The 20,550-nt window shown below is 45.6% G+C and overlaps 1 protein-coding gene across 10 annotated transcripts in view; it reads left to right on the top strand.

The window, feature by feature from the left end:
• The window catches only part of LOC140898275 (uncharacterized), a 2,445,793-nt gene that overhangs the window by 1,863,624 nt on the left and 561,619 nt on the right, over positions 1–20,550 (top strand). For 9 of the 10 annotated variants that reach the window (XM_078848803.1, XM_078848794.1, XM_078848799.1 and 6 more), the window contains 4 exons: positions 5,848–5,964; positions 9,575–9,922; positions 11,816–12,100; positions 13,686–13,790. In XM_078848803.1, coding sequence (XP_078704929.1) covers positions 5,848–5,964; positions 9,575–9,922; positions 11,816–12,100; positions 13,686–13,790 — 855 coding nt within the window. The remainder of the gene's footprint in view (positions 1–5,847; positions 5,965–9,574; positions 9,923–11,815; positions 12,101–13,685; positions 13,791–20,550) is intronic. The other variant, XM_078848798.1, reaches the window with a different exon arrangement.

Below are 20,550 nucleotides of genomic sequence, written 5' to 3'. Positions count from 1 at the left end.
AAGGCCAATGGCATTTTGGGATGTATAAGTAGGGGCATTTGCCAGCAGATCGAGGGACGGGATCGTTCCCCTCTATTTGACATTGGTGAGGCCTCATCTGGAGTACTGTGTCCAGTTTTGGGCCCCACGCTACAAGAAGGATGTGGAAAAATTGGAGAGAGTCCAGCGGAGGGCAACAAAAATGATTAGGGGACTGGAACACATGACTTATGAGGAGAGGCTGAGGGGGGAGGGATAACTCAGTGGTTTGAGCATTGGCCTGCTAAACCCAGGGTTGTGAGTTCAATCCTTGAGGGGGCCATTTAGGGATCTGGGGCAAACACTGGGGACTGGTCCTGCTTTGAGCAGGGGGTTGGACTAGATGACCTCCTGAGGTCCCTTCCAACTCTGTGATTCTGTGAACTGGGATTGTTTAGCCTACGGAAGAGAAGAATGAGGAGGGATTTGATAGCTGCTTTCAACTACCTGAAAGGGGGTTCCAAAGAGGATGGATCTAGACTGTTCTCAGTGGTAGCAGATGACAGAACAAGGAGTAATGGTCTCAAGTTGCAGTGGGGGAGGTTTAGGTTGGATATTAGGAAAAACTTTTTCACTAGGAGGGTGGTGAAACACTGGAATGCATTACCAGTGGTGGAATCTCCTTCCTTAGAAGTTTTTAAGGTCAGGCTTGACAAAGCCCTGCTGGGATGATTTAGTTGGGGATTGGTCCTGCTCTGGGCAGGGGGTTGGACTAGATGACCTCCTGAGGTCCCTTCCAACCCTGATATTCTATGATTCTATGATGTGCTGGCTGGTGCCTCCGGAGCAGGAGTGTCCTGTCCCTCCTTCCCCCGCTGCTCTTCGGCCATCTGCGGCCGGCCATCTGTCCCCACCCACCTCCCTGCTTGCAACCGCCCCGGCCAAGCTGCTCCTGGGAGCCTCCTGTCTGCTGTGGGGGGGGGGGGGGTGTTAGGATATAGATATTCAGGCCTGTCTGCAAAGGCCTGTACTCTAAGAATTTAGGTGTATTCTTATCACTTGGCTAGTGATAGAGGTATAAAAGAAAGAATCAAAATCACTGTCTGCTGGTGTAAGGGCCTTCTCTTACTGTGACAGTCTGAGGCCCTGTTCTTAGGCTAAGGCCTTTGGCTAAGCAGCAGAGGCAGCCATAAGCTGGGAAGCGAACGGTCACATCCTCGCATTCCAAAGTAGTCACATTGAAATAAGGTGCTATTGGGCTGTCAGGCACTATCAGGACAGGATTGTATTCCTATCACCTCCAGAGAAAGGGAAGTGCCTAGAAAATGTAAAAGGAAACTTAGTTTGATAGCATCCTGTCTGGCAAGAACTCACTTATCAATAGCTGGGATGTGAAATCCTCACTTCTGTATTGTTTTGTCATTATAGTTCCCACTTTGCTGTTGTTTGTCTGTATAATCTCTGTCTGGTTCTGTGATTGTTCCTGTCTGCTGTATAATTAATTTTGCTGGGTGTAAACTAATTGAGGTGGTGGGATATAATTGGTTACATAATCATGTTACAATATGTTAGGATTGGTTAGTTAAATTTCAGGAAAATGATTGGTTAAAGTATAGCTAAGCAGAACTCAAGTTTTACTATATAATCTGTAGTCAATGAGGAAGTGACGGGGTGTGGGTGGGGGTGGGCATGTGGGGGTGTGAGATGGGAACAGGGAATGGGGGTAAGAAAATTGGAATCATGTTTTGCTAAAGGGGGAGATGGGAACAGGGAATGGGGGTAAGAAAATTGGAATCATGTTTGGCTAAGGGCAGGAATGGGAACAGGGACACAGGTGTCAGGCTTTGTGGTGTCAGAGCTGGGAAGGAGGATACTAAGGAAGGAAACTGGAATCATGCTTGCTGGAAGTTCACCCCAATAAACATCGAATTGTTTGCACCTTTGGACTTCGGGTATTGTTGCTCTCTGTTCATGCGAGAAGGACCAGGGAAGTAAGTGGGTGAAGGAATAAGCCCCCTAACAGCGGGCATTTCATAATTTTATTTCCCTCTTATGCTTATATTTAATTCATTGAGTAGTGAGTTCTAAAATGTCTAATCTGTCCTGGCTGCAGTAATTTTCCTTATTTTATTACTATTTTGTGCTTTGTCATTAATTATTTAAAATGGTATAATCAAATAATAACATCCTCTTAGAATATAACTTTAGCTTGTACTCACCTGAGCACTGCCAGGTTAAAAAACATTAGCTAAACACATAACTTTAGACCCTGGGCAGATGAAAGTCACTTATTTTCAAGTAGTATTTTTAGTTATATCTGTAAAAAAACCTTAAAATTCATATGAAAATAAATGCAGTTCCAATTATGATACCTAACAGCAATGATGGAGTCAAATGTTCGTGAGTCACATACATGGTTGTGATTGGTAAACATAAATGCCAAAATAATTAGAAAAATAAATTCCCATTCTTAATAAAAGAGAAAAAACCTTCATCATGTATGTTACAATTAAGTAAATACTTTTTTGGGGGAGTGAAAAACAATTGACTAAAATAGAGTAGATAATGGCAGGGACACAGAGTCAGATTTTATTTATTTTTATTATTAACGATAGTGTACAACGTATCAAACTTGTGTTTCTGATATCTGTGTTAAAGCTTCAGAACTGATACCTCAAGGTTTGGGATTGGGAATATCTTGCTGTATTATCTCCTGATCTAAATTTACATATAAACTTAAAATGTGGCTTTAATTGGAGTTTGTATATATTTGTTCTTTCTTTATGTAACAATTAGACGTAGTGCTCCTGTCAGCTAATTCCTAAGTTATTATCTGCAAAAAACCCAAGAGTCTTCAGGTGCCTAAGTAGTCTCTGGAACCATGGTTAAAGTTGCCCCCACCCCACAAAATCTGAAATGGCACCCCGGTGAGCCAGTAGTGTCCAGAGAGCTGCAGGAGGGCCCTGGGCTCTGGCAAGATGCAGCCTCCTTGTGACAGCATGAAACCGACCTTGAGCCGCGGGCAGAGCATCAGGCACCAGGAGCCACAGCAGCAGCACAGAAGTAAGGGTGGCAATACAGCATCTACCAGGCCACCCTTACTTCTGTGCTGCTGCTGGTGGTGGCGTTGCCGTCAGAGCTGGGCACGCGGCCAGGAGCTGCTGGTATCAGGCCGCCTGACAATTCTTAATTTGTGCCAGGGCTGACCTGTGGCACCTCTTCAATACAAACGTGGGGAAGCAGCAGGGTCCAGAGGTGGTGGGGGGATCCCAGTAAGCCTGTGGGGCCAGGGGTGATGTGGGGGGCAGCAAAATACAAGTTCACCCAGAGTGCCATTTTCCCTAAATCTGGCCCTACCGGTCTTGGTGCAGGCAGCAGGAGGCTCATGCTGGCCAGAGCACCCGTTCTGTGCTGGGGCTGCAGCCGGGGTGGTCACTTTGCTGGGGAAAAAACATGGTTTTCAGAGAAAAGGGGAAGGAAAGAGGCAGCTGCAGGAGCTTTTATCAGAGCGCTCCACAGCCCGCCAGAGTCATTTCCCCTTGACAGAGATGCACATGGGATGTCCCCACAGCAGCCGAGTGCCCTCAGCGCCTGGCAGGAGGGGAGGGGAGCCGGGTGTCCAGGGGCTTCCTCCCCGAGCTCTGCGCTGCTGCTCCCCCTGCATCCCCAAGTGCTGCTTGGTTCACAGCCGGGTGAACTCCTGGGGGACTTGCAGAGCGCATCCAAAGTCAGACCTGTACTTATTAAGCCCTCTACCCTGCAAATACAGAAGTCAGACTGTGCCTCTGGGTTTACAGAAAGGATGTTGTGGAAAAGGAGGCTCAATTCAATAGATCAAGAGCCCCAGCCAAAGGGTGGGTTCGCACCATTTTATTTCCTTCACTGATTCTTTCAAAGTTAAAAGGGAAAGCCAACTGCTTAGCTTTTTGATAGCAGAAGAAGCTGAAATGTGTCTGATCTCACTACAGCAAAATACCCTGCAGAAAATACAGACACGATGAATTAAAACAACTTTACCAGATCAGTCACTGCAATGCTGGAATTCAGTTCTCAGTCTAGCAACAAACTGCACAGGGAAAATCAACCATTTCATGCCCGCCCTTCCCCTTAGCTTTATTTCTTTGAACTTTTATTTCTTTGAACCTGATTTCAGTAGCAGAGGCAGCCCCTCCATCCAGGCTCAGGAAGCAGCTCTGGGCTCTGGCTGCTGCTGCTGGCAGGTTGGAGCATTACGATAAGGACACAGCTGCTTTGCTCGCATTTACCCCACCCCATCCTCCTCACGATTCCAGTGTACCAGAAACATCTAGCCCCCTCCCCGCCCCCCATGATTCCAGTGCACCGGGAACATCTACCTCACCCCACCCTCCTCATGTTTCCAGTGTACCGGGAACATCTACCCCCTAACCCCTCATGATTCCAGTGCATTGCTGGACCTGGGGACTCCTTGCATCTGTGGATCAGCAAGGTTCTACAGAGCAGCGTGATTTTATTTTCTCTCCGAGGCAATCCCCCTCCTGGTACCTTTTCCTTGTAAACCTCCTGGAGTTGAGTCTTATTTTCTTTGTTTTGTTTTTTTAATTTTTTAAAATATAAATATATACAGAGAAAAAACAAACATAATAAACTATATTAAATTCTCATGATATATTAACCATTTGCTACCTAATGTTAGCCATACTTGAAACATTTAATTATATATATATATATAATATGAATGGTCAAAATATACCTCAATTATTTGCATTAAACAATTTACAAACAAAATCTGCTTATGGAAAATCAACTAGTTAAAGAAAAATTATGAAGTTAAGTAAAGAATAGAAGCAAAGTTCAGAGGAGAGGGCTAGAGATGGGGAAGGAAGGAAGTGGGTAGAGAGGAAGGAGAAGGGGGGAAGAGGAATGCATGTAATAGGATCATTCAGATACTTCTATGAAAGCATCCCATGTCTCTGAGCTTTTTTTCTTGGATATTTCTGTTATGGTATACTAGTGAGGCAGAACTAGTAACTAGCAGCTGGAGTTAACCGTGGCAAATCTCCTGCTGATGTGAAGAGAAGTTCTGAATTTATCAAAGGAATAAAAGAAGCTCCAGGACTCTCACTGCAGTTGAATGTATTGTGACTTTTCTGGCTCATTGCCTGTACATTTCTCTGTCTCTGTTTCTCAGGCTCTCTTGCTGGAGCTGTTCCACTCTGTATTAAATTATATGTTCAGCAGTGCTGCAGTGGAGGAGAGAGGGTGGCTTGGTGATGAGAGCCCTCCTCTTGGCTGTAGAAGACTCAGGTTCAAGTTCCTGCTCTAATAAATATTTCATTATTTACTCAAAGTGGAACAGATCCACCAGGAAAGACTGAAAAAACTCCATCTCAGGCTACAGATAAATTGGTTGGTCACTAAGGTGCCACAAGTACTCCTTTTCTTTTTCCATCTCAGGCTAGTCAATAGCCTAGTGATTAGGGCTCTCCCCTGGAGAGGGGAAAATGGAGGGAGAGAGGAATCAGGGAACCAGAGTTGGGGAAAGCAGGCATCTGGAGAGGGGAAAGTGGAATTGAGGAAAAGCAGGAACCTTTGGGCAGGGAGGACCCAGAGGGGAGAAGCAGGATATAGAGGAGTGGGGGAAGCAGCGACCTCGAGGTGGGGAGCAGTGTGGATTGGGTGGGAATGGGACAAACTCGGACTCATAATAGAAACATGTTTTCAACTTTAATGGAATGGTTGCTCTAACTGCATAACACAATAAATTTACTTGGCAATGCATATATCCCATTTTATTTGTGTCCTCTGTGATCTTCTGTCCCTCAAAATCCAATAACCAGCATCTCATAATCACTGTTTTGTTTACTATGATGTTTGTTTGTTTTTCTCCATATCCATCCTGTTATCTAGACCAAGTTCCCATGAGGATGCAGGTTCTCTCATTCTGCCATAGCACCACAGCCAGATGCTTTCTGCCTGATTTGATTATTTTCTTCATTACTTGTTCTCTTCACAGGTTGGAATCAGGTAGGAATCCCATCTCTTTCTGTAGTTTCTTATATGATTTATCTAGGCTTACAGTGACTTACAAATGGGCTTCACTTGAAGACAATGGAACTACTTACAGTGTGTAAACAGAACCACAAAGCAAGATTGGCAACTTCTTTATTCAATTTTGCTCTGCTTATCCTGTTGCTGGGTTGTTGCATTGTTCTTGGGATAGTTTTTAGATTTGCTTATTCATGCATGTGTTTTTAAAAGTTGTCAGCAATGGATAACACTCTATTATTGAAGGAGGATAAAAATCTAAGTAAATAAATAGCAGGGGTTTGAAAAGATGCCCAGTAAGATGTTTAGTTGTAAACAGAAGGCTAAACAAAAAACAACCCAAATTCCAAACAGAAACAACAGTGTTTTTTTAAAAAGTGTCTTCACTGCCTGTCCAAACCTTCAGGACTAATAACTGTCTAACTCATCTTAATGCACTGACGTCCTCTTCCACTCATTCCCTTCTCAAACACCTAGAGAGAGCGGGGACTATAAGTCAGTAGGTTGAACAAGAGGGTAAATGAGATACACAGCTGACGACCCTTTATTGAAAATGTCCCATTAGAACCCATGGGGTTGTTAGCTCAGACACTCCATCTGCTCTCAGTCTCTGGGACATCACATTAGGAAAGAGGCACTAATCTGGTCCCAAACCACTTAATGCTTCATATGTCAAAAACCAGTGCTTTGAAGTGCACACAAAATATACTGGAAGTAAGAGCATATCACAGAGGTCAGGTACACAGTGTCCCATGTGCAGAGCACAGCTAACCAAGTAGGATGCTACACTTTGCACTATCTTAAATTGAAACTAGCCCTCTGGAGATTAAAGGCTTCCACAGCCTGTGAACCTGAGCAACAAAAGGAGAGCCCATTAGGGCTGATCCAAATCCCATTGAAGTAAATGAGAACTGTTCCATTGGTTCAATGGGATTGGGATCAGGTTTCCAGCCCTTTAAAATTTCCTCCAAATTTCCTTGCCTAGTTTATCAGATCTAATCCTATTTTATTTGCATAGCACACTACTGCATGAGGCTGACAGGACTGAGGAGGCAAAAGAAAAGTAATTTTTCTCTCTGAGTTAATTTTCTTTTATGTTGTGGCACATTTCAGAGCACAATGTAGAGTGACTGAACCTTATCACCCTGTCACTGTAACTGGGGTTGGGGACATTTTGTGATCCTCTCACTTGCTCCCCATGACAAGTGCTGGGAATGTATTTCAGTATTTTTTAAAATATAATCTTTCTGCCTGGTGGAGCCAGCAGCAGTCAGGGCCATGTTCAATATCTAGGGGTTCCTTCTGTTGATACAACACAGAACTGGCTCAATCCTCCACCCAGTATCCTAGGAAATTTACACACCACCCCTGGGTGTCTCTGAGAGGCAATACTTCCCCACTCACAAGCATAGAGTCTGAGTATAGAAAAGAAACTTTAATAAAAGGAGGGAAGCAACTGGGTGTTAATTTGGGAAAACACTGCAACTAGGGTCCATAAAAATAAACCATGGGTAAACGACCCAACCCCAAGTAGGTTGGGCAGTGTCCTTTCCCCTCAGGTTCTTAAGTCCAGCAACCCAAAAGCCCCCTTCACATGCCCAACCCTTCTCTGCACCCCACTCACAGTTGCTGTCCTTGGTTAGTGCAGACCCAGAGTTCAGAGGTGCATCTGCAGACTTCACCTCCCACCTTGTGTGGAGAGGGGGTAAAGAGGCTCCTTACTTGTAGCGCTGCTCGGGCACTCGCTCGCTGCCCCTCTCTGCCAGCCACCCTGCCAGATGTCTGCTCACCATGCTCACCGCGCCTCTCCACTGTCAGCCTGCTGGCTGCTTGGTCACCGCTGTTGGCACACCTCTCCACCAGCCGCCCTGTTGGCCGCTCACCTTGCTTCTCCACCAGCCGCCCTGCTAGCCACTCATCACGCTTCTTTGCCACTGCCCTGCTGGCTGCTTGTTGCGCCTCTCTGCCTCAACAGCCACTCATTCACCAGCTGTCAGTCACCTTCTGCTGCCATCTGCCTCTCTGCTGTGTCCTCTGCACATCAGTTTCTTAGTAATTTTAGCTCTTAGCAGGCAGGGCAGAAACACAGTCGCACCACAAATGATTTCAGCTCTGATCGAACAATTAAATTAACAAAGAGGGTTCTAATGAAGCCTATTTAATGCTATTATTTGACCTGTGGGGAGGAACAGGTTGAACCAGTCTAGGTAGGACCCTTGGTGAGGGTGTGCTGCCTTCTCACTGGGATACTTGTCCCCACCCCTCTTACTTTCACAGGGCGCTGACATTTGAGCCCCTGGCTTAACAAGGTTCTTTCAACTGAGGATGGTCCCCCTTATTTGGGACAGGTTAAGCACAGTACTGCTTCTCTGTATTCCAACAATAATTACAACATTGGTAACAGCATTTCACTACTCCTGCATTCAGTACTAAAGTGATTTGTACCCAACACCAGTTAAAGTTGATCACTTTGACACCTCTGCATCTGTTGAATATGTAAGCAGAGCAGGAACAAATTGTATTTACATAAACACACGGGGAGTCTCTCCCACTCCCAGCTAGCTGTCAGGGAAGCATTCATTCAGACCCTGCTTACATAAACATAATGTTAACCCTTTAGACATGAGTGGGTAGCCAGTATTCAGGGTCTTATGGGTTCTTTCCATTAGAAAGAGAAATTGCTGATGGAGTCAGGTATTTATTTGATGAAATCCTTTTTATTTACATAGAATGTACACAAAGTCCCGCATCATTGAACACAGTAGGAATCAAACAGCAGGAGGCAATTTCTTTGCTCACAATTCCAAGCCGCTTTCAACCAAAACTTTGCCCAACAAGTTCTCTCTTAGCTTTCACATGCTTCAAGTGCTTTTCTGGCTGTCTCTGGCCCTTCTTTGCAGCCTTTTCTGTCTGCTTCTTTAGTGTTTTTTCTCTGCTTCTGCTCTCACACACAAGCACACAGCTCTACCAAAGCAATACCCATCCCTCTGTATTTGCACTATGCCCACATAGCTCAGCTCTTGACCAGACTTGCACATGGCATGTGATTTGAGTGGTGGCTCTGAAAGTTTCAGCTACTTTACTCCATAAAGGAGCTTCATTGCTTCTATCATTTATTCTGAATGAAGGGTGGCTATTACACCCACCAGATTCAATGAGGTTTCACCCTACATCTGGTATAACAATAATTTAACAGAGTAGCAGCCGTGTTAGTCTGTATTCGCAAAAAGAAAAGGAGTACTTGTGGCACCTTAGAGACTAACCAATTTATTTGAGCATAAGCTTTCGTGAACTACAGCTCACTTCCACTGAATGCATCCGATGAAGTGAGCTGTAGCTCACGAAAGCTTATGCTCAAATAAATGAGTTAGTCTCTAAGGTGCCACAAGTACTCCTTTTCTTTTTGTGAATAATTTACAGTTGTGGAAATGCATTATTTCTTGTAAACTCCATATATAATTTCATGCCCCATGGAATATAAAATACATGAAATAGATCTTGTTGTTTGTGTGTATTGTTAAAGAAATGTATATGAATTTCCCATGCTTTCTCTGAGTTTATCTTCCTTGTATCCTGGTACATTTCTTAGCTCGTTTTAAAGTGGTTGGACCTGACCAGCCTGTCATTGCCACTGTGGGAGAAGAGATTGTGTTACCCTGTCACCTGTCCCCCAAGATGAGCGCTGAGAACATGGAGGTGACGTGGTTCCGGTCCCAACTCTCTCCATTTGTTCATCGCTATAGTGATGGAAAGGACCAGTATGGGCAGCAGATGTCAGAATATCAGCGGAGGACAGAGCTCTTTAAAGATGGTCTCACCGATGGAAATGTTGCCTTGAGAATTTTCAATATCAGACCTTCTGATGAAGGACAGTATAGCTGTTTTGTTCAAGAGGGTATGGATTATGAAGAAGCCCAATTGGAACTAAAGGTGTCAGGTCAGTAGCGTGTGGGGAAGCAATAGATGTGATATATCTTAATTTTTAGTAAGGCTGTTGGCACAATCCCACATGACAATCTCATAAGCAAACCAGGGAAATGTGGTTTGGCTGAAATTGCTAGAAGGTGGGTGCACAACCTGATTAAAAAATTGAACCCAAAGAGTAGTTATCAGTTGTTTGCTGTTAAATTAGGAGGATGTATCAAATGGGATCCCACATGGGTCATTCCTCAGTCCGGTACTATTCAATATTTTCATTAATTACTTAGATGATGCAGTAGAGAGTACACTTATAAAATGTGCAGATGTCACCAAGCTGGGAAAGATGCAGTCCCTTTGGAGGGCAGGATTAGAATTCAAAATGATCTTGATAAACTGGAGTATTGGTCTGAAATCAACAACATGAAATTGAGTAAAAACATGCAAAGAGAAATACACGTAGGAAGGAAAAAATAAATGCACAAATACAATATGGGAATAACTGTCTGTGCAGCAATGCTGCAGAAAAGGATGTGGAGATTTTAGTGGACCACAAAGTGAATATGGAGCCAACAGTATGATGCTGCAGTGAAAAAAAAGGAGATTTAGGCTACATAGCAGGAAAATCTTTCTAACTATGAAGATAGTTAAGCACTGGAACAGGTAACCTAGGCAGGTCATGGAATTCTTGCAATTGTAGGTTTTTTAAGAAGGAGGTTTCTACAGTCCAATTGTGCCACAATCACTGTTTTTCTGCATTTAAAAGCCAGGGCCAGGATTAGGGGATAGCAAGCAGGTCAATTGCCCAGGGCCCCACACCACAGGGGGCCCTGCGAAGCTACCTTGCTCAGGCTTCGGCTTCAACCTCGTGTGACGGGTCTCAGGTTTCAGCCATGCACAGCAGGGTGGGGGCTTTGGCTTTCTGCCCTGGGCCCCAGCAAGTCTAATGCTGACCCTGTTTGGTGGACCCCTTGAAACCTGCTCATAGCCCCCTGTGGGGCCACAGACCCCTGGCTGAGAACCGCTGGACTAGATGACCTTTTGAGTTCCCTTCCAATCCTATAGTTCTATGTGCCTGTATTTCCTTTGGAGAGCGTTCTCAGTGATTCTTATTTGCATTTTACTATTCAAAATTTCCTGTTACCTTCAATTTATTTCCTATCAGTAACTCCAGTGTGTCACTTTTGTAAATCGGATTTAAGTTCCTATGTCATTTGGGTGGTTTTGAAAAATTTCCCCAAGTCCGTTGCGAGGAATGATTCTTCATCCAAACATGAAGTACATTGGATAAGGGGTACACTAGCTACTCCACGTCTGAAAATGAGTGGCTAGTGTTCTGCTGGCTCCTTGTCACTCTGGTGCTATCTCGTTTCATTCTGGTGAAGGCTGCTAAAACTTTAAGGAGGGAGAACAATTCCTCCTGTGAAAGCCCATTCCTCCTCCACTGCTTTTCACCAGTGAAGAGGGGCTTAGGAGCAGCCACACATACTGAGCTCTGGGTTAAACTTGACCAGACATGGACAGACTTTTCTCCTCTGTCTTTGACATGTACCCATAGGGCTAGCTAAAGCAGACTGTATATGATCAAAGAAGAGATATTTCACCTGAAGGTACATTTGAAATATAACTTTTATTTTTCTCAATCTTTTTCTTTATCCGTTAGTGTTAAGATCATTTACCAGCTAACGGATTCATGAAATCATGAAATACAATGTTTTGCCATGTGTAGATCCTGGAATGGAAAACTAGTGAAGGAAAAAGTTTTCCCTTCCCGCTCCATGAAATAATTATAATTTCTTGCTCATATTGTTTCCTGAGTCCATGAGTATAGGGAATAAAAGGAAAGTTTAAATGTTTATCCTCCAGGCTGAACATGTGCATAAATTAATACTGATTTATTAATTTTCTCTAGCTTCAGGCACTGCTCCTCACATCTCTGTTGAGGATTATCAGGATGGAGGGATCCGGGTGGTGTGTCGATTGGTTGGCTGGTACCCACAGCCTGAGGTGCTGTGGAGAGATGCCAGTGGACAGCATTTACCATCGCTCTCTGAAACAAATTCCAAAGAAGCCAATGAGCTGTTTGACATTGAAAATTCCATCGTTATTACAGAGAATTCACACCAGAACTTGTCTTGCGTAGTCAAGAGCACCCACACCAACCGAAAAAAGGAATCAACATTATTTTATATATCAGGTCAGTTACCACCAAAGCAACACACTGTGATCAGCAACAGAAAAAATACAACAGCAGATTGGTTAACTACATTAAAATGTATCAATAGCAATGAAGGCTAGAGTATGATATTTAGACAAAAAACCCTCCAAAAGAAACAAACCAATGGTGGAATTTTCAAAAAGTATCCTGAAAGTCAACAAGACTCATGCTCCTAAATAATTCAGATACTTTTGAAGATCCCACCTATACTGTATAGCAGAGGTGGCCAAATTTACTGACTCTCCAAGCCACATATGACAATCTTCAGAAGTTTGAGAGCTGGGGCATGACTGCAGGAGTTTGGGGCTTCAAATCTGTGGGGAGGGGGGTCTCAGGGCTTCAGCCCCATGGGAAGCACCTGCTGGGGCTTGGGGCTTCAGGAGTGGGGCTGAAACCCGAGACCTTCCTCCCTGCAGTGGTGACACGGCGGGACACATGGGGTCACATGCTCCCCCAGACTTTTGCCAGGATTTGCTGGCCCTGCTTGGTCACATGGTGTCGCCCTGTGTGACAGCTGCCGGAGCCGGCAAGCTGGGAGCTGTGACTATGAGGAGAGGCAGCTGGGAACTGCAGGGGGAGCTTCTGCTTTTGCTTCTGCCTGAGAGCTCTTTTGGGACCATGGAGAGGAGGGGCTCAGAGCATAGCCCCAGCTGGGGCTGAGCTCTCACCCATGGCCGGGACTGCAGCAGAGCAATTGGCCCTGGCCAGAGCGCCAAGCCCAGAGCCCATCCCCCGTTCCACCATTCCTCCCAAGGCCCTACCCGTGGCCCCACCCCATTCCACCCCTTCCCCTGTGAGCCTGCCCCTGTTCCAACCACGAACCTGCCCCCATTCCACCCCCACTCCACCTCTTCTCTCGAGGCCCACACCCCGCTTGTTCCTTTCCACCCTGTCTGCTGCCACCCCGAGTCCAGAAAGGCTCTGTGTCCCCACTGTGGCCCTGGAGTAAGAGCTCCTCCACCCCCAAGGCTGTAGCAGTGGGGATTTTTCCGGGGGCCCCAAATTGGCCAGGACCCCTGGGCATAGGCCCTGTGGGTCTGTGCGGTAATCCGCCACTGCACTCCCGCTTCTGGCCTCTCCCCAAGCCTCCATTACGCACCGCCCATGATTGCAGCCCCAGTGTGCTGAGCACTGTACAAATAAACTATGATAGTTCTAAACTAAATGAACAAGACAAGCAAAAGACTGGACAGGAAATAGAGCAACAGAGGGGAAATGACATAGTAAAGCTCATACAGCAGGGCACCAGAAGTGTGGGGAACATAATTCAGTCTCCTGAGTCTGAAGCCAGTGCTTTAGGCATTGGACAAGGTTGTCTCTTTGTGCAACAACAGCAGTGAATTAAACCAGGCTGATTCATACGCTGATCTGTGAATTGATGCCTGTGTTGGTTGGAGTCCTTGTAATATAGGTTTCTGGTGCTCTGTGCACTGCAGACAGGGCTGTATTTCCACCTTTGTTTTAGACTACTCCTGCTGGAGGTAGCTTTATATGATGTGGAATCCTTTGATTTTTGCCCTTACTTACAGAGTGATGTGAGTCCCTCTGGGGTTTTCTTTTACAGCTGCCTTTTTCCCAAAGGCGAATCCATGGATGGTGGCTCTGTCGGTGATCCTGATGATTTTCGCATGTTTCATTGGTATCACTATTTATTTATTTAAAATAAAAGGTAAACATTATAAAGGAAAATATAATGCAAGATTTTCTTCTAATAAAAGCAGTAAGGCTACATCTGAAAAACTAAAAAGTAACATGAAAAATGTAGAAGCAACAAAAAATAATGGTTTTGTATGGAAATGTCCTTGCAAAGGAACTTCACTGAGTTACACCAGCTGAGCCTTCACATTTATATATAACGGGACACATAAAATTAGAGAAAAGTGAAAAGAGAAGACATCCCAGGCTGTGAGATGAGTTAGGGCAGTGGCTCTCAACCTTTCCAGACCACTGCACCCCTTTCAGGAGTCTGATTTGTCTTGCATACCACAAGTTTCTCCTGACTTAAAAATCACTTGCTTAGGGTATGTCTACACTACAAAATTAGGTCGAATTTATAGAAGTCGTTTTTTTAGAAATCGTTTTTATATATTCGAGTGTGTGTGTCCCCACAGAAAATGCTCTAAGTGCATTAACTCGGTGGAGTGCTTCCACAGTACCAAGGCAAACGTCGACTTCCGGAGTGTTGCACTGTGGGTAGTTATCCCACAGTTCCCGCAGTCTCTGCTGCCCATTGGAATTCTGGGTTGAGATCCCAATGCCTGATGGGGCTAAAACATTGTCGCGGGTGGTTCTGGGTACATATCATCAGGCCTCCGTTCCCTCCCTCCCTCCATGAAAGCAAGGGCAGACAATCATTTTGCGCCTTTTTTCTTGAGTTACCTGTGCAGACGCCATACCACGGCAAGCATGGAGCCCGCTCAGGTAACCGTCACCGTATGTCTACTGGGTGCTGGCAGACGTGGTACTGCATTGCTACTCAGCAGCAGCAACCCCTTGCCTTGTGGCAGCAGACTGTACAATAGGACTGGTAGCCGTCATCGTCATGTCCGAGGTGCTCCTGGCCATGTCGGCCAGGAGCACCTGGGCAGACATGGGTGCAGGGACTACATTAGAAGTGACTTGACCAGGTCATTCTCTTTAGTCCTGCAGTCAGTCCTATTGAACCATCTTATGGTGAGCAGGAGGCGATATGGATAGCTAGCAGTCCTATTGTACCATCTCCTGCCGAGCAGCCATGAGATGTGGATGGCTTGCAGTCCTTCTGCACCGTCTGCTGCCAGCCAAAGATGTAAAAGATAGATGGAGTGGATCAAAACAAGAAAAAGACTAGATTTGTTTTGTACTCATTCACTTCCCCCCCTCCCGCCCCGTCTAGGGGACTCATTCCTCTAGGTCACACTGCAGTCACTCACAGAGAAGGTGCAGCAAGGTAAATCTAGCTATGTATCAATCAGAGGCCAGACCAACCTGCTTGTTCCAATAAGAACAATTACTTAGGTGCACCATTTCTTATTGGAACCCTCCGTGAAGTCCTGCCTGAAATACTCCTTGATGTAAAGCCACCCCCTTTGTTGATTTTAATTCCCTGTAAGCCAACCCTGTAAGCCATGTCATCAGTCGCCCCTCCCTCCGTCAGAGCAACGACAGACAATCGTTCCGTGACTTTTTTCTGTGTGGATGCCATACCAAGGCAAGCATGGAGGCCGCTCAGCTCACTTTGGCAATTAGGAGCACATTAAACACCACACACATTATCCAGCAGTATATGCAGCACCAGAACCTGGCAGAGCGATACTGGGCGAGGAGGCGATGTCAGTGTGGTCACGTGAGTGATCAGGACATGGACACAGATTTCTCTGAAAGCATGGGCCCTGCCAGTGCATGCATCATGGTGCTAATGGGGCAGGTTCATGCGGTGGAACACCGATTCTGGGCTTGGGAAACAAGCACAGACTGGTGGGACCGCATCGTGTTGCAGGTCTGGGACGATTCCCAGTGGCTGCGAAACTTTCGCATGCGTAAGGGCACTTTCATGGAACTTTGTGACTTGCTTTCCCCTGCCCTGAAACGCATGAATACCAAGATGAGAGCAGCCCTCACAGTTGAGAAGCAAGTGGCGATAGCCCTGTGGAAGCTTGCAACGCCAGACAGCTACCAGTCAGTTGGGAATCAATTTGGATTGGGCAAATCTACTGTGGGGGCTGCTGTGATGCAAGTAGCCCACGCAATCAAAGATCTGCTGATATCAAGGGCAGTGACCCTGGGAAATGTGCAGGTCATAGTGGATGGCTTTGCTGCAATGGGATTCCCTAACTGTGGTGGGCCATAGATGGAACCCATATCCCTATCTTGGCACCGGAGCACCAAGCCAGCGACTACATAAACTGCAAGGGGTACTTTTAAATAGTGCTGCAAGCTCTGGTGGATCACAAGGGACGTTTCACCAACATCAGTGTGGGATGGCCGGGAAAGGTACATGACGCTCGCATCTTCAGGAACTCTGGTCTGTTTCAAAAGCTGCAGGAAGGGACTTTATTCCCAGACCAGAAGATAACTGTTGGGGATGTTGAAATGCCTATATGTATCCTTGGGGACCCAGCCTACCCCTTAATGCCATGGCTCATGAAGCCATACACAGGCAGCCTGGACAGTAGTCAAGAGCTGTTCAACTACAGGCTGAGCAAGTGCAGAATGGTGGTAGAATGTGCATTTGGACGTTTAAAGGCGCGCTGGCGCAGTTTACTGACTCGCTTAGACCTCAGCGAAACCAATATTCCCACTGTTATTACTGCTTGCTGTGCACTCCATAATATCTGTGAGAGTAAGAGGGAGACATTTATGGAGGGGTGGGAGGTTGAGGCAAATCGTCTGGCTGCTGGTTACGTGCAGCCAGACACCAGGGTGGTTAGAAGAGCACAGGAGGGCGCGGTGCGCATCAGAGAAGCTTTGAAAACCAGTTTCATGACTGGCCAGGCTACGGTGTGAAAGTTCTGTTTGTTTCTCCTCAATGAAACCCCCCGCCCCTTGGTTCACTCTACTTCCCTGTAAGCTAACCACCCTCCCCTCCTCCCTTCGATCACTGCTTGCAGAGTCAATAAAGTCATTGTTGCTTCACATTCATGCATTCTTTATTTATTCATCACACAAATAGGGGGATGACTACCAAGGTAGCCCAGGAGGGGTGGTGGAGGAGGGAATGAAAATGCCACCCAGCACTTTAAAAGTTTACAACTTTAAAATTTATTGAATGCCAGCCTTCTGTCTTTTGGGCAATCCTCTGTGGTGGAGTGGCTGGTTGGCCGGAGACCCCCCCACCGCGTTCTTGGGCGTCTGGGTGTGGAGGCTATGGAACTTGGGGAGGAGGGTGGTTAGTTACACAGGGGCTGTAGTGGCAGTCTGTGCTCCAGCTGCCTTTGCTGCAGCTCAACCATACTCTGGAGCATATTAGTTTGATCCTCCAGCAGCCTCAGCATTGAATCCTGCCTCCTCTCATCACGCTGCCACCACCTTTCAGCTTCAGCCCTCTCTTCAGCCCGCCACTTACTCTCTTCAGCCCGCCACCTCTCCTCCCGGTCATTTTGTGCTTTCCTGCACTCTGACATTATTTGCCTCCATGCATTCCTCTGTGCTCTGTCAGTGTGGGAGGACAACGTGAGCTCAGAGAACATTTCATCATAAGTGCGTTTTTTTTTCTTTCTAATCTTCACTAGCCTCTGGGAAGGAGAAGATCCTGTGATCATTGAAACACATGCAGCTGGCGGAGAAAAAAAAGGGACAGCAGTATTTAAAAAGACACATTTTATAAAACAGTGGCTACAGTCTTTCAGGGTAAACCTTGCTGTTAACATTACATACATAGCACATGTGCTTTCGTTACAAGGTCGCATTTTGCCTCCCCCCACCGCGTGGCTACCCCCTCAACCCTCCCTCCTCCCCGTGGCTCACAGTGGGGAACATTTCTGTTCAGCCACAGGCAAACAACCCAGCAGGAACGGGCACCTCTGAGTGTCCCCTGAAGAAAAGCATCCTATTTCAACCAGGTGACCATGAATGATATCACTCTCCTGAGGATAACACAGAGAGATAAAGAACGGATGTTGTTTGAACGCCAGCAAACATACACTGCAATGCTTTGTTGTACAATGATTCCCAAGTACATGCTACTGGCCTGGAGTGGTAAAGTGTCCTACCATGGAGGACGCAATAAGGCTGCCCTCCCCAGAAACCTTTTGCAAAGGTTTTGGGAGTACATCCAGGAGAGCCGTGAATGCCTGGGCAAATTAATCTTTTCACATGCTTGCTTTTAAACCATGTATAGTATTTTAAAAGGTACACTCACTGGAGGTCCCTTCTCCTCCTGCCGGGTCCAGGAGGCAGCCTTGGGTGGGTCCGGGGGGTACTGGCTCCAGGTCCAGGGTGAGAAACCGTTCCTGGCTGTCGGGAAAACTGGTTTGTCCGCTTGCTTGCTGTGAGCTATCTACAACCTCCTCCTCATCATCATCTTCTTCGTCCCCAAAACCTGCTTCCGTATTGCCTCCATCTCCATTGAAGGAGTCAAACAACACGGCTGGGGTAGTGGTGGCTGAACCCCCTAAAATGGCATGCAGCTCATCATAGAAGCGGCATGTTTGGGGCTCTGATCCGGAGCGGCCATTCGCCTCTCTGGTTTTCTGGTAGGCTTGCCTCAGCGCCTTAAGTTTCTCGCGGCACTGCTTTGGGTCCCTGTTATGGCCTCTGTCCTTCATGCCCTGGGAGATTTTGACAAAGGTTTTGGCATTTCGAAAACTGGAACGGAGTTCTGATAGCACGGATTCCTCTCCCCATACAGCGATCAGATCCCGTACCTCCCGTTCAGTCCATGCTGGAGCTCTTTTGCGATTCTGGGACTCCATCATGGTCACCTCTGCTGATGAGCTCTGCATGGTCACCTGCAGCTTGCCACGCTGGCCAAACAGGAAATGAGATTCAAAAGTTTGCGATTCTTTTCCTGTCTACCTGGCCAGTGCATCTGAGTTGAGAGTGCTGTCCAGAGCAGTCACAATGGAGCACTCTGGGATAGCTCCTGGAGGCCAATACCGTCGAATTGTGTCCACAGTACCCCAAATTCGAGCCGGCAAGGTCGATTTAAGCGCTAATCCACTTGTCAGGGATGGAGTAAGGAAATCGATTTTAAGAGCCCTTTAAGTCAAAATAAAGGGCTTCATCGTGTGGACGGGTGCAGGTTTACATCGATTTAATGCTGCTAAATTCGACCTAAAGTCCTAGTGTAGACCAGGGCTTGGAGTCATTATGGATAGTTTTCTGAAAACATCCACTTAATGTGAAGCATCAGTCAAAAAAGCAAACAGAATGTTGTGAATCATTAAGAAAGGGATAGATACCTCTGTGTAAATCCATGGTACACCCACATCTTGAATACTGCATGCAGATGTAGTCACCCCATCTCAAAAAATATATGTTGGGATTGGAAAAGGTTCAGAAAAGGGCAACAAAATTTATTAGGGATATGGAACAGCTTCCGTATGAGGAGACATTAATAAAACTGGGACTTTTCAGCTTGGAAAAGAAACAACTGAGGGGAGGTATGATTGAGGTCTATAAAATCATCACTGGTGTGGAGAAAATAAATAAGGAAGTGTTATTTACTCCTTCTCATAACACAAGAACTAGGGGGTCATAAAATGAAATTAATAGGCAGCAGGTTTAAAAGAAACAAAAGGAAGTATTTCTTCACACAACGCAGAGTCAACCTGTGGAATTCTTTGCCAGAGGATGTTGTGAAGGCCAAGCCTATAACAAGGTTCAAAAAAGAACTAGATAAGTTCATGGATGATAGGTCCATCAATGGCTATTAGCCAGGATGGGCAGGGATGGTGTCCCTAGCCTCTGTTTGCCAGAAGATGGGAATGGGCTATGGGATGATCACTTGATGATTACCTGTTTTGTTCATTCCCTCTGGGGGCACCTGGCATTGGCCACTGTCGGAAGACAGGATACTGGGCTAGATGGACCTTTGGTCTGACCCAGTATGGCCATTCATATTTTCTAGTAATAATTTTTATTTATCGCTGTTTATTTTATTTATTTATTTGTTTGGGAAATGTGATACCGACATTGGTGTCATTATCTTTCCTCCAACAAGTAAAATTTTCCACAAATTTGTCTCCTCATTATTATTATTATTTATTATTTATTATGGGAGAGATTTTAGAACCAGAAACACCACTATCATCAATAAGAGCTTTGTCATTGACTTCAGGGAGTGAAGGATCAAGCACTAAATGCACAAGTCCTAGAACAATACAGTTGATAATATTAGGGCCTGAAATTACACTCCTTGCACCCCTAAAGCTCCCAACAAAGTTGCTGGATATGTAGGATATGCCAGGAAGCAGGACTGGGCTCTAATTCTGCTGGGAATTCAGAACTTTCACAACTTGGAAATACTCACTCTTTGATATTGAACTCCAATGTAGTCACATGATTAGTAAAACAAAAATTTAATGTTTATCGAGGTGCTAAGGATTCATATAATGCAAACATTTCTTTCAATCTACATTAACTGTAAATATTCTTAAACAACTTGCTTTTCAAATGTTTTCTCCTAATAGAAACTGTTCTATGAAGTTGTTTGCTGTTAATTTTTGTTGTTGTGATTATTGGTAATAAAGGAACACCAACTTGAAACTCACATGAAATATCACAATAATGTATTGATGATAATTCAATAGGTAGGAGATGAGAACATAGAGAACATGATTTAAGATGTATCTTCACTGAGGGTGAAATTCCCCTCCTGCGGGAGGTGACATTAAGTGGGAGACAAGGGGGACTCTGTGCCCTCCTGCACAGCGGGGAAGGGCTTCATGCCAGCTTGGTATCAGTTTTTCCCCTTTGTGCAGAGTTGTTTCTGATAGATACAAGTTAGG

The sequence above is a fragment of the Lepidochelys kempii genome, chromosome 14 (assembly GCF_965140285.1).
Source record: "Lepidochelys kempii isolate rLepKem1 chromosome 14, rLepKem1.hap1, whole genome shotgun sequence".
Lineage (NCBI taxonomy): Eukaryota > Metazoa > Chordata > Testudines > Cheloniidae > Lepidochelys > Lepidochelys kempii.
The sequence above is the reverse complement of the archived record's forward strand: the minus strand, read 5'-3'. Positions and strand labels throughout refer to the sequence as shown.